This window comes from Cololabis saira, chromosome 4, assembly GCF_033807715.1.
Source record: "Cololabis saira isolate AMF1-May2022 chromosome 4, fColSai1.1, whole genome shotgun sequence".
Taxonomy (NCBI): domain Eukaryota; kingdom Metazoa; phylum Chordata; class Actinopteri; order Beloniformes; family Belonidae; genus Cololabis; species Cololabis saira.
This window is the reverse complement of record NC_084590.1, coordinates 32509203-32524153: the sequence shown is the minus strand read 5'-3', so window position 1 is coordinate 32524153 and position 14951 is coordinate 32509203. Positions and strand designations below refer to the sequence as shown.

General features: G+C 39.4%; 1 protein-coding gene across 1 annotated transcript; it reads left to right on the top strand.

Annotated features, from left to right (window-relative positions):
• The first annotated feature begins 722 nt into the window (after positions 1-722).
• On the top strand, positions 723-13086 carry igsf10 (immunoglobulin superfamily, member 10). Its single transcript, XM_061719476.1, has 9 exons — positions 723-925; positions 2199-2328; positions 2760-3150; positions 3699-4460; positions 4576-6306; positions 6474-8066; positions 8281-9184; positions 10181-10547; positions 10620-13086. Exons 1-9 carry the CDS (start codon positions 723-725, stop codon positions 12168-12170), a joined length of 7632 nt encoding a protein of 2543 aa, XP_061575460.1. The 3' UTR covers positions 12171-13086.
• The last annotated feature ends 1865 nt before the right edge of the window (positions 13087-14951 follow it).

Below are 14951 nucleotides of genomic sequence, written 5' to 3'. Positions count from 1 at the left end.
AGTTTCATAGGTTTTGCATGTTATTTTTCCCTTTTTATTTTAGATGAGTGCTCCTATCACACGTTAATAGATACAACACTCATCATTAGGATTAAGCATAGCGGTACATATAGGCTTTTCAAGTACTGTGATTTAGTATAAATTTGGGTCATTTGTGCTTTAGTTTAGTCACTTCATGCTACTTTCCACTTATTTTCCCTTAAATCTCTGAAGAAGTTAGTAGTTGCTTTACAAATTTCTATAAAAAAGATTTTTGCAAACAAAACGTATGAACTAGATATAAACTGTGCAGTTAAGAGAATCAGTTTGTCCATAAGTCAATAGAGAGAAAACTATTTGAGTAATTTTCTAGAACACTTGAAATTATTTTTCTGACTTTTTTCAGTAAATTGTGTGAAAGCAAAAGGTGAGTCACGTATAGTAACAGTAGAAGTCATAAGGGACATCTTTCTGAACTAACAGCTTTATTTCTGATGCATCGACTCTATTCATTTATGCGGACACCTGTAACCTTTTACTCTAAAAACATGCTATACTTTAACACGTGACTGCGTATTTTCACAGTAACATGTCAGTTCTTTTAATTAGAAAAAGCTGTGACTGCTTTCTCCACCTCAGCAGTAATGCCTCAACTTGCCATCCCTCTGTTTTCAGGTGCGTTTTCATAAATGGCTCATGTCCAATTGTAGCATCCCCCTGCTGAAGCCCCATTCCCGTGCACAATGATTGTGTGCGTCTGCAGTGCTTCATACCTGCAAAGGTGGATGATGAGGGCTCTGTTGTTCCTGGCTGCTGTACAGCTGTCAAGTGCAGACTGCCCCAAATCATGTGTATGTCATGCTCCTACTGAAGTGCACTGCACTTTCAAATACCTGACAGCAGTACCTGGCCACTTCCCACCAGCTGTGGAAAGAATTAACCTCGGGTAAGAGTTCGGTAAAGTAACTTGAATAACATAACTTAACATAACATAACTTTTTCACAAAGAACCTACTGTAGGAGTCTACGTTTTCATGTAAGTGGTACAAAGTTAAATTAAAGTGAATGGTGATCAACTTTTGTTTGCTAATGGGTTAAACGTATGATTATCTTAATAAGCTGAGCTAAGTTAAAGTATCTTCTTCAATATTAGCTGTAATGGCTACTGTATCTTAACAAGCTAACATGGATATTTGTTCTTTCTTTTTGTCTAAGCAAATAGCAGTTACCAGCTAGTGCTTCAATATGCTGCTCTGACTTGACATGCAAATAAAAACGACTATCTCTCTGAAAGAAGCTTTTTCAGAATACTGCCATTATACCTCTTCACTGGACATGCTAATGAGTATGCAGATAGGCCTAATACAAAACTCTTGCAGTTGGACCCTTGTTGGTCTGTTGTAGAGAAAAACTAAATTGCCTTTTGATGTTAAAACATTTAATTTGATTTATTTATATAATAAAGATAATATGCCCAAACACAGGTGCTTTTGGTCTTTGAGCCCTTTTAGATCACAAAACACAACCAAGAACAGAAGATTTTCGTAACAAAATGTTTGACCTGTCAAAGTTCGATTTGCACAGATGTAATTAGCCGTTATAACTGTATAACCATTTGCACCAGGAGCGTCAGGTCCAAGAACAGGTTTTGGCTTCCTGGGGCAAGGCCAGCATCACTATGCGCAACACGTGTGCTTTTTCATTCATGTCATGTTGATACATGTCACAAAAGTCATAATAGGAAGTTGAGAACAGCTGTTCTGAACTAAAATGTGGTCTTGTACAGTCATGTCTCTTACTACCCGTTAGAGAAGATAAACTTGTGTAATCACAGAATTCAAATTATGGCATTTAACCCATAGCTTCCCAAGTATTGTTCTTCTTTTATAGAATTGTGTTTGTTTTAAATGTGAAAGAAAAACATTTATTTACATGTATCTAATGTTACACTCAATTCATGTATTTGATTTTTCTCATGTCCTGATGATTCTTATTCTCCCGATTCTTAAAATGTATTACCTAGAGTAAATCATCTACTGTGCACATTTACCAGTGAAGGTCACCCATCTTCAAGATGAGCAGACGTTGCACTGAGTACTTGAAAATGACTGTATAGACGTTCAGTAGTTATTTAATGTATACATGTGGTACATATACTGTATATAGTTAGTCAAACTGACTATCAATGAGAAATGCTGAAGTCTTCTTTGTCATTTCAGGTACAATAGTCTAACCGTCTTGAGAGAGAATGATCTCTTGGGTCTTAAGAGTTTGGAGCTGTTGTTGCTGCATAGCAACACCATACACAACATTGAAGACGGTGCATTCCAAGATCTCAGCGCTTTACAGGTAAAGCCATCTGTCGGCCTTTTATGAGAAATGTATTTATGCAGTAAATGAGCAGGTGACAGACTATACAATATATACTGGTGCTATTCATTATATTAACAGAGTTACTTAAAACAATGTTACATTTTAATTTAGACTGTGAATCAGTTCAGAACTATTTACGCTGATGGATAATATATAGTAAGTGTATTTGTAAGGGATGAGCAACAAGCAGCGCAATGCAATCCATCATGTACAGTACGCATCACAAATGGGTGAGCATGAAAACAGTTACGTCCTTCTCAAGCACAGTAACAGTAACATATTTTTTTCAAATGTTTCAGCCTACAGTGACAGTTTTAAGAAGCTTAATGGCATATCAGAAACGCTATTTGCGTGTTGAAGTTAAAAGTCATAAGTCACTGTTGTTTTGACAAACTCTGCTCCCACAGGTCCTGAAAATGTCACACAATAAAGTAAAAGAAATCAACAAAAGGACTTTCAAAGGCCTGGACAGGATGCAGAGACTCTTCATAGACCACAACCACATAGAATTTATTAATCCAGAGGCTTTCTATGGCCTGACTGACCTACAGCTGGTCCATCTAGAGGGCAACCACCTCCAGCAGCTCCATCCAGACACATTCATCACACTGAGACACCACCAGGTTTTCAAGGTGTCCTCAGTAAGAACCATCCATTTGTCAGACAACCTCCTGACCACTCTGCCTGCAGATATTTTCTCGGGCTGCAGTTACCTAGAGAACCTTTTCCTCCACGGCAACCCCTGGTCATGTGATTGCCGTATGCAGTGGTTTTCAGTGTGGGCACAGAAGAAAGTAGGTGGGTAGTGCATGTTACTTTGCAAAACTATCTGGAGACATGTTAAGTTGTAACATGTTTTAAGGCTTTATTTTTTATTTTTTTTGTTTTAAGGCTTTATGAACATCTCATGGCTGAACTTCAATCTTCAGGTTAAGCATGCTGCATTAGCGTTTTATTAGGTTTTGGATCTTATTTTTTAAGTGGAATGTTTTTCTCTTTAAAACTGGTAGTGCATGATATTGCACCTCAGGCAAGAAAGATGTATCCAAGGGAAACATAAATCTTGGCAGAGACATGATAGAAGGCGGCGATCATATCTTTAAATCACACCAGCTAAAGACAACAGTGAAGACAAAGAAGAACCAAAGTTGAACGTCATATTTATGATTTGGCTGTGGAAAAATTAACCTCATGTGTTACCGTTTTACATGGTGATGATAATCTTTTCTGGTTCACACATTTTATTATCCCGTTTTGATTTGGCTGAACTATAATGTGGAAACTGTAAATGTTCCTTTCCCCCATTCAGTGAACTAAATGTTGAACCACTTGATGATTGTTTCCAGGTGTGCTGAAATGCAAGCGAGAGAGGAGATCTCCAAAAGGCCAGCTGTGTCCTGTTTGTGAAAATCCTGCCCCCTACCACAGCAGACCTCTCGCCCTGCTCCACAGTGATGCATTTACTTGTACCAAACCATGGATAAGTTCCCACCTAAAGCAGAAAAACATAAGCCTGGAGGAGGGGGACTTCACTCCAATTTCTCCCAAGGACTTCGTTGCCCCTCTAGGTTCCATACAAATGAACCTGAATAACCAGTTTCACAATGATGCCAGTCTATCCTGCACTGTCCAGAGGCCCACTGCTTTTGAAAATCTTACACAAACCTTGGTGGAGGAAGAAGGAAATAATGTCACTGCACTTACTACTGTCATAACAACATATTTGGTGTGTAATGTTGACTATGAACACATCCAACCGCTGTGGCAGGTCCTGGCTTCTTACAGTGACTCTCCTATGAGGCTGGAGAGAGGTTTAATGCTGGCCAGAATACCGGAAATGGTGTACAAATACAGCCAGTTAAAGGATGAAGACGAAGGAATTACGACAAATATTGAAGCTGAGATTAAAGCCTCTCCTCCCTGGCTAATGCAGGGAGAGGTGAGTTTCCAGCTTGACCGAACTACAACTACCTTCTCTACTCTACACATTAAGTACCAGTCTGTGGTCAACTTACGCGTGGAAGGCATACCATCTAAGAGGGACCGCTATGCTTGGACCATGATCAAGCGAGATAATCAAACCAAAACTGAGCATACTGTAATTACAGGTAGGGATCTGTTCTGTGTGAGGTTTTTCATAGTTTCAAAAATGAGGAAGATTGAAGTGTAGTGTAATGTGTTCAAACTATAACTCATCCATTAAATATCTTCTTTTTAACATAGGTGGTGTGGCACAGTTGAGCTGTCAAATCCAGGGTGAACCAAAGCCTTTGATGGAGTGGATTTTACCAGACGGAAGTAAGGTACGAGCTCCTTATTCCAGCCCCGATGGGAGAATCATAATCACAGCTGAGGGGAAGCTAACGCTTCGGGGTGCAGATGCTTCTGACACAGGCCTTTACTGGTGCATTGCCACAAACTACCTGGATGCAGATATCCTCATATTTCGAGTGACAGTCCTTTCTCCTGATGTAGAAGAGGTTGAGGTCAATGGTCTCCAACTCTCAAAGTCACTTGGTCAAAATCTGGTATTTGACTGTAGCTCTTCAGGAAGCCCTGAAGCTTCAGTTTCGTGGATTTTCCCTGACCATACAGTACTGGACAAGTCTCAAGGGAACAAGAAGGTTTACGAAAATGGAACATTATTCATTCAGGGCCTCACAGTGAGAGATAGAGGATTTTATAGGTGTTTGGTTGCCAATCACCTGGGAGTTGATCTGCTTGTGTCTCTGGTGACACTCACTGAAGAAAGACTTGAGGCTACAACCGTTTGGGACAGTGAGGGATCTGGGATGGAGACAGAGGTCAAGTTGGATTCTAGCTTGGCAGGAAACACGATCAACGTCAGGGAGAACCCATCCTCCAGTCCTGCTAGCAGACCCGGTCAGGAATCCAGGACTATCACCTCAAATCGGCCTTACCTGAGGCCCAGATTATTGGATGGAAGAATCTCTGGCGGTAGACTGGGGCAGAGAAGGAGGGGGATGGCTCGCAATAGACACATCTGGAGTAGTAGGGTCTTTGATAAAGCTTCAAGGAAAGTAGACCCACAGACATTTGCTGAATTTATGAAAAAGGCTCAGGGTGGATCAAAAGTAAATACTGACATCAATGATGAGCAGGTAAATTATGAAAACTCTCAAAATGTTTTTGATGGTGATGAAATTGGCTCTGGTGAGGATCAAAATAAAGATTATATCACTGCTGTACCAAGTTTAGTTAAGTCAATTCCAGAAGCAATAACAGCCTCACAGAAAGATAAAGGCAATTTTTTAGCAACAACAGAGACAGAAAATGCATTGGGACATAGGACTGAAAATACAAACCCAACAACGACAGAAATGTACATGCAATCAGATTCTACACCCATAAAGACCACATTCACCAACCGTCCACACTCCGCAGAGAAAACAGAGTTTTACACGGTGGAGAAGACCAGCATGCCAACTCCAAAACTACAGCCAGTCACTCTACAACTTACTGTGACAGATGTGGTACAAGAAACTCAACTCCATTTTTCAGGAGAACCATATGCCGAGGCAGAAACGTCCACTGGGACAGCACTTTTATTAACTACAGACCCTAATGTGACACCAATGGGGGATGGGGCAGGCCCAGTGGAGCTAGTTGTCCACACAGATCCTGAAAGCCAGACCACATTTACAGCAGTCACTACCACAGAGAGACTGCAGGATGAGATTACCTTCCATACAACACAAACAATAAAATCTCCACGGCTGTCTGCAGGATCCACCATCATCTCACAGCAGCACATTCATATCTTTCCACGTAAGAACAGCAGAGGAAGGGGTGGTAGGAGGACCCTCCATGGTCGTAGGAGGATAATAAAACCCAACAGGATAAATGACATAAAGTCCTATGTCAACAGATTTAAACAACCCACTATGACAAAGGAAGGAAATGCATCAACTTACCAAACGGAACTGACCACAGGTAAGAAAACAGATTGTAATGTAGCAGTTTGTTATTCAGTTTGTGTTAGAATGTTCATTGCTTGACTAACCATTCTTCAGATTGTTACTTTGATGAACACTTCAAGAACATGTGTTTATAATTTATAACTTGCCTATAAATCTGTCCATGTTATCTTCCTTTGTCAGATCGTGACCATGATGAACACACGAAGAGAACTGTGACCACTAATGAACAGCTCATCACATCAACTGTATCTTCCATTCCTTCGCTAAGCAAAACAGAGAGTCCTGTCTCTACACAGAAAACTATAGCATCCACCACGGTTCATTACATTACTTCAAATGCCCCTTTCAGCCATGCTGAGTCGCAATCAGAGAATTCCAAAGACTATGTAACATCCACTGATATCCCTGAAACTGATCCTACTATTGATCCACTTTCTACCACAAAGAAAAAATCAGAAATTACCACTACAACTGCATCTAAGGTTATTCGTGGAAGAATTCCATGGAACCGGCTGTTTCGAGGCAGAGAAAGACAAAAAAAATGGAATGGTTTAAAAAGGCCCTACATCTTCCCAAAAACCTCAACTACAACTCAAGCTACAACCCCTGCTGCTATACCCACTACCACCATAAAGTCTTCAGTTACAAGTGAGACGCCACTGACATCCATTCACAAACAGAGCAAAGAGAGTTCATTAGATGATGATTATGGAGGTTTGTCTTCAGGAGATTTTGAACTGACAACACTGGGATCCAGTTTTCACCTTATAACTACTACAAGTTCACCTTATTACCGGTACCCTATGTCTTCCACCACTGCTAAAATACCTGCACAATTAGAGATGCTACCTTCTCCACCAACAGTCAAACCACATGTTGATCAAAAACCTGATGAAGTATTATCATCTGGGTCTGGGGGATTACCTGATAGCTTGTTTGTAATCAGACAGAGACCTGGTAAGACAAGAGGACAGCAGGGGCAAGTAAGGAGGCCTTTTCGGGGTAGGAGACCATTCAGAAAACCTGGAATCACAAAAGCAAATCCTACTACTATAACTGCGGCACCAACTACAAAAATAAAAGTTATGGAAACTACAATTGAGGCAACTTCACAATCTCAAGAGAGTGTTTCCCTTTACAATTCATCATACACCACATCAAGGAAAGTGGGCGGAGCCACAGTAGCTGTTTCAAAGGACCAAACATCAGAAGAGACTGACTTATATGATACATTTGACTCAGCATCTAGCAGTTTTCCGACCTACACTACCACCAAGACCCCTTTCATTGACTCTATGACATATAGTCCTACTATAGCACAGATGCCAGTTACCACAAAACAAACTTACCCAACAATGTATGCCAGATTCCACAGGATCAAACCACCGATACAGAGGAGCAATGGCGACACAACTCGCATTCCGCCAACAGGAAGAATCAGACCTACTACTCAAAGCAGTGTTGCAAGGGGCAATGGAGAAACAATCACCATCTACACCGCCAACCAAGAATATGAAACCCCTGCTCCACACAACAAAGAAATGCATACTTCCATCACTGCTGTTTATAATAATGGCAATGGCAATAAAGCTACAATAGCTCATAATGCAGGATTGGAACCAACAACGAAAGCGGTCACAAGCAAGCCAAGGATCATTGGAGGAAATGCAGCCAGCTTTACTGTTTTGTTTAACTCTCATGCGTATCTGCCGTGTGAGGCTGTTGGAAGTCCACAGCCAGTTATAACCTGGAAACGCCTCTCCTCAAACACAGGTACATACACAATGTCATTAATTGTTCTATTATACTGTTATATACCCTTATAGTGTATAATAGTACATTGTATTGCTAATACAAGGCTAAACAGAGAGAGTAGTAGTTGCATTGTTTCCTGAGTACTTTGTAACATACAATTTCTTTTACTTATTAGAATTTTCCACGTTATCAGCGGATGTTTTCTTTGTTTTTGTCTCTCTCTGTCACTTAGGAAGAACAAATTCCATTAAAGAAAGAATGGGCAGATTTGAGGTATGGAACAATGGCACCCTGTCCATCGAGAATGCCAACATCAATGACCGCGGCCAATACCTCTGTCTTGCCGAGAATGATTATGGATCAGATAAACTTCTTGTCACCCTCTCCGTGGTAGCCTACCCATCACGTATCCTAGAGCCAAAAATGCAAGAAAAGAAGTCCCACGTAGGACACACAGTAGAGATGAAATGTAAAGCTGAAGGCCGACCTATTCCCATAATTTCTTGGATCTTGGCCAACCGGACCCAAGTAAAGGGTCAAAATGCAGAGAACGGGAGAGTATCAGTATCTTCTGAGGGCACTCTGATCATCGAGCATGTGTCTGTGTATGACAGAGGTTATTATAAATGTATAGCCAGTAATCCAGCTGGAGCTGATACTGCTACAGTCCGACTGCAAGTGGTGGCAGCACCTCCAGGCATTGCTGAAGAGAAGCGTCAGCAGGTGAAAGCGAGTGCAAATGAAAATCTGTGGCTGCCCTGTACCGGTCATGGCACTCCTCAGCCAACTATTCACTGGGTTCTCTATGATGGATCAGTGATTCGAGCTAACAAACAAACAAGTGACAAAAGGATGTCATTGTATGAGAATGGAACACTTTTCATGATGGGGGTGACTCCAGCGGATAGTGGGAAATATGAATGTATTGCTACCAGCTCTACCGGTTCAGAGCGAAGGGTAGTTACTCTGACAGTAGAGACAAAGGACACTGCACCTCAGATAGTGAAGACATCAGACCGTTTCACGCAGTTGTCTTATGGCGATCATTTAAGACTAAACTGCTCAGCAACAGGAGAGCCTGAACCAAGGATCATCTGGCACCTACCTTCTAAAGCTGTTGTTGACCATCAGCACAGGTAAAAATACCAATGCCACATAAATGACTTAAATGCACCGTTGTATTCAAATGAAAAACATTTCAATTTACTCTAAAATAAACACTGTCAGTATTCTGGAGTAAATATGTCAAACATTTCTGAACTATATAAGTCTGTCATAACCTTGCTAAAAACCAAAACAGATTTGTATGCAGAGGAACATTGTTTTAACTTTCTTTACCTATAGAAAGTAAAGAGTGTGCAAATATGATCAGGAAATTTCCCATGTGAAAATCTCAGTAGAAAGATGTAGAAGAATCTTTCTTTTTTTCCCATTTTTAATTAACTCCTTTGTGTTGTCTTTGATAGGGTAATTATTTTGAGAAAAAAGATCAATAGTTTGACTGCGCCACAATAAAGTGCGGTCAAGTACAACATTTATGAGAAAACATTGGCAATGCAATGATTTAAGGCTTTATGATCAAGTACCGGCGTGAACCTAAGGACATTTATTGGTATTTTGGTCTAATGAAAATGTGCAATGATTATTACATAGACTAGTAACATTTTTGTATGGTTAAACCCAGTTTTTTTTTTGTTTTTTTTTTACTTTGGAAGCTTTCTACTTCTTGTAAGCTTCAGATACTGTATGTTTTTCAGTTTAGAAACAGATTCCTTTTGGTGTACTAGAGTGTTATTAGTTCCAGTAGTAGTAAATAATCTATATGCCTTATTTTCATATACATTTAAAGAAGTTGAAAGACTATTTGAAGTCAGACAGTTTCTGTTAACTGTATGTCCATAAAACCATAGACCTCTTGTCTTTTGTACCTGTTTGTTAAAATAGAAAAACAAATCCAGCTATTACTTTTTATTTCTAACACTGTAAAATATTTCCAAATTCTTCTGAATTTCAGTGCTGCATCACTCAGTGACAGATATATACTTTATTTATTTATAATATATCTCAAATATTGACTGTATCTTCCATTTGTTTTTCTTTTTTTTTTGTTTGTCTGTTTTTTCTGTTTTTAGGATTGGAAACAGAATTTGGGTTCTGTATAATGGTACTCTTATCGTAAACACAGTGAGTGATAAAGATGCTGGAGACTATCTCTGTATTGCACGAAGTATGGTTGGTGATGATCTTCAACTGATGAGGGTTAGTGTATCAATGAAGCCAGCCAAAATAGAGCCTAAGCTCTATAGGAAAAAGAAGGTAACCTATGGTAACGACTTGAAAGTAGACTGTAAAGCCTCTGGAGCACCAAAGCCAGAGATCTCCTGGGGTCTACCAGATGGTACAATGATCAACAATGCCCTGCAGTCTGATGCTAGCCATGGAGGGGGACGAGCACGTCGTTATACACTGTTTGACAATGGAACACTTTATCTAAACCAGGTATGCCTTTACAAGTCAGAACACAACATACACAAATATATTTAAGTTTAATGTTTTTCTTATTTTGACCAGGTTGGTATATCAGAGGAAGGAGACTACATCTGCTATGCTGAAAACCAGGTGGGAAAAGACGAGATGCACGTACATGTGACCGTGGTGACAGCTGCCCCCAGGATACTTCAACCTAGCCTGACCTATGCCAGGGTAAAGACTGGAGGGAAAATTCGCTTTGACTGTGAAGCACTAGGAGAGCCCAAACCCAAGATCTTCTGGATGCTTCCCAATAATGATGTAATAGCTGCATCAAATGAACAATACTTAATGCATGTAAACGGATCTCTGGACATCAGGGATGTCAAGTTAAATGAAGCAGGAGAGTATGTATGTGTGGCTCGCAATTCTGGTGGAGAAGACAGAAAGGTTTATAAGTTGGACATGGATGGGAATCCACCAGTGATCAATGGCTACAAACAGAACAGGACGGTAATCAAAGACATAGCCTTAAAACACTCAAGGAAACTTATAGACTGCAAAACTGAAGGTGATCCCACTCCAACAATAACTTGGATTATGCCTAATAACATCTTTATAAAAGCACCATACTTTGGCAGCAGGATTAATGTCCACCAAAATGGAACGCTAGAGATTCGTAATGTCCGGCCCACCGATACAGCAGAGTTCATTTGTATTGCAAGAAATGATGGGGGAGAAGCAGCTATGATAGTGCAGTTGGAGGTTACTGGTACGCTCCGAAGGCCAATTTTTGACAACCCTTTTAATGAACGTATTGTTTCTCTCACTGGGAAAACTGCAGTTCTCAATTGCTCTGCTGATGGCCAACCAAAGCCAGAGATCATTTGGATCTTGCCTAATGGAACCCGGTTTACTGTTGGAACCAGCCATGACTCTCGCTACCAACCAGGCAGTGATGGATCTTTGGTCATCCACAATTCTCAGAGAGAAGATTCTGGGAATTACCGCTGTGGTGCCAAGAATTTGGCAGGATATGTTGAAAAACTAATAATTTTGAATATTGGGCATAAGCCCTACATCCTTACAAGGCCTAAGGGCATCATACGCAGCATTTCTGGGGAACTCCTTTTCCTTCATTGCCTATCTGATGGGAATCCCAGACCCAGAATCTACTGGACCATTCCTGGAGGTCACACTCTTACTCGGCCCCAAGTACTTGGGCGCTACCAGTTGTTCGAGAATGGCACCCTTAAGATTCAAGACACTACTCTCCGTGACAGAGGAAACTACATTTGCAGGGCCCGCAGTGATGCTGGGGAGGCAGTGCTCACTGTCTCTGTCTCTGTCATTGCTTACCCTCCACGGATCACTTCAGGGCCACCTCCTAGCATGAGAACAGCAACTGGGACACCTATCCAGCTCAACTGTGCTGCTACTGGAATTCCTAAACCTGAGATCACCTGGGAGCTTCCGGATCAGTCAGTGCTGTCAGCAGCAGAGGAGGGAAGGCCTATGGGTAGTGAGATGCTTCATCCTCAGGGCACACTTATTATCCAAAGGCCCACTACATCAGATTCTGGTAAATACAAGTGCTTTGCCAAAAACCTCCATGGTACAGACTCAAAGATCACGTATGTACTTGTACTTTAACAGAGAGCCGTACATCCAGATACCAAAATTTCCAGACACAGTTACTACAACTTGTGTCTATACTATTTGATACAAGCATTTGTTAGATTTAAGTGTTTTGGAATTTGTTTAATGAAAACTCACAAGTCTGGATTTAAAAAGTATAAACAACACAATGAGAATAGAGGAAAAGACGTTTTTAAATGTATATTTTTTTCTTAACTGGAAAACCCAGTCTTTTAGCTTCCAAGTTGTTATTTCAACTTTTGAACTTCTTCACAGAGGTAAAAGGGCCAGCACTAAGTGACAAATCTAAAAGGATTTATCTGATCAGAAAGTGAGTGAAGTATGAAAGGCACAGATACTATGACAGCACATGAAGACAGAGTAAAATGTGAAACAGAATGACAATAAATATAAAAAGGCTATGTTGGGGGGTGGGGTGTTGTAATTCAATTTAGACATGTGCCATAGAATATTGCCATGATTTATTGAATTGACACTTAAGAGCAAATTGAAAAGACAACAAGCCAATTATGTTGTAAAATGTTTTTCAAAGTCACTTAATCTTTTTTATAGCTTTCTGCCAAAAAAGAAAAAAGAAAAGAAAAGCAAGAAAAATCTATGGGGCTTGTCTTACACTGGAGACGTATCATGGACAGCATGGAGAGTACAGAGTGTTACCAGAATCAGAAGCTTTAATTGTACGTTTTGTATCTTACAGTAATGTCAGTTTGAAGCAGATTCCAGCATGTTTATTTGCAATTTAATTGAACAAAAACACACCAACTACTCTCCCTGTCAGATTGTGATATGCATTATGCTAATCTGTAATAGTACAGGACATGTATAAATATTAGTAATATCTATTTTTCTAAATTTGGGGAAAATGTTAAAAAATAAACATATCCATGCATTATTATTGTTTTTCAGTTGAATGAGAATTAATATTTAAAATCTTTTTATTAGTTGACTAATAAAATGTTCATATGAAAATCATTAGAATTATTCTTCTCTTTTTTTTTCTTCTTTTTTTTTGCCTCACCTCAAAAGGAAGTTACAGGTCTGGCTGAAGCTAAAATTTTCCAGACAGAGTTTTAACTTTCCAGCTGTGAAAATAAGCCTTCATACAACCCTTCAGTGTGTAGGACCAAGAGGGAGCCTCTGATTTTCATAGGTGATTGTGTGCTGATTTTACTGCCCTCCTGCAAACCTTGATAAATGGTGGAAAGATAAAAACAAGATTACTGTAAAAGGTTAAAGAGAAAAGGAGAAAGACTTGACTATTTGTCTTTACAACCACATGTTTTAAAGAACACATTGAACAAATAGGTGAAACTGAAAAATAGAATTAAATGATTTATCATATGATAATGTTTATGTTCTAACCACAATTATTTGACAACTCTGAGCAGATTTTACATTGCTTATGCTCTTTAGAATCAGTTAAACAACAATTTACATTGAGCTGTACATTCTTTAAATAAAGAAGAAGAACTAGAGCAAATGTCATGGCAATTTGTAGAATTGTCCATGTCAATTTGTCATTAAAAGTGCTGAGACCAGTTCTTTCTGAAAAGTTCTGTTTTACAGTAATACTGTAATATCCATATTTATTTTCTAGTGTGTGTGTGTGTGTGTGTGTGTGTGTGTGTGTGTGTGTGTGTGTGTGTGTGTGTGTGTGTGTGTGTGTGTGTGTGTGTGTGTGTGTGTGTGTGTGTGTGTGTGTGTGTGTGTGTCAGCTTATATGGATTTTCCATTGCCCAATAGTGATAATTAAAAAATGGCAATTTTCTGTTACAGAGACCCATAGCATCTGAAGAAAACAAAAATGTGCCTTGAAATTATCATTGCTTGGCCTTGGATTAGTATTTTTTATTTCTTTAAATTAGTATTTTATGGCCCTATATTGTCTTAAACCATGGCCATGAATGACCATATTGTGGCCACAAAATACTCATTTGAGGCCCTTATTTGTTGTTTTATGTTTTCAGATGTTAGATCAGAGTATGAAAAATAGATATAGATGATACTTCAAATTTCATCAAATAAAAAGACAAGTGGTGCCAAGACCATTACACAGTATATCTGAATGATTTCTGCAATGTCTCCCTTGTGCTGGGTAATAAAATACAACTTTACACAGCTGCTGTTAAATGGAGACTCGGGAGATTGGGTATGTTCCAGTCCTTGAAATCACAGGAAAAAACAAAATTTCCCAAAGCTCGGAGTAGCATGATATAACTCAGGAAAATACAGGTACAGAGGGAATTATCCTCGTTAAACTGTGGAATCCAGGCTATTTGCCTCATATGTTGCATGAGAAGTGGTTTCATATGTGACCTTAATGATAATCAAACACAAATCAAAGCAGTTAAAATGCACCACTTAACATACCCTTCGTATGGCCTCAAAATGTGAAAGTGTATTCATCATGTAACACGAATTGCCCCCTTTGAATGGTGTTGCATTTTTCCCTTTGCTTCTATACTGATGAAGGTTAAAAAAAAGAATCCGTAGAGTAATCCATCTTTAAAGTAAAGTTTATTAAGAAAATACTTAAGAGTCATATATTTGCTATTATTATTATTTCGTTTATTTCGGCATGTTTATATAGACACATTTCATCTCCAGAACATTATACATTGCATACTCAGCACATGACGAAAAGGGTACGGGAGAAGCTGACGCTTATCAAAGTCCCGCCCCCTTCTATGTAAGATTCATGATCACATCAACAACAGAATTCAGTAAGATACATAGTTTACCACATAGCAATTTGTCTAATTTCATCCTTCACAG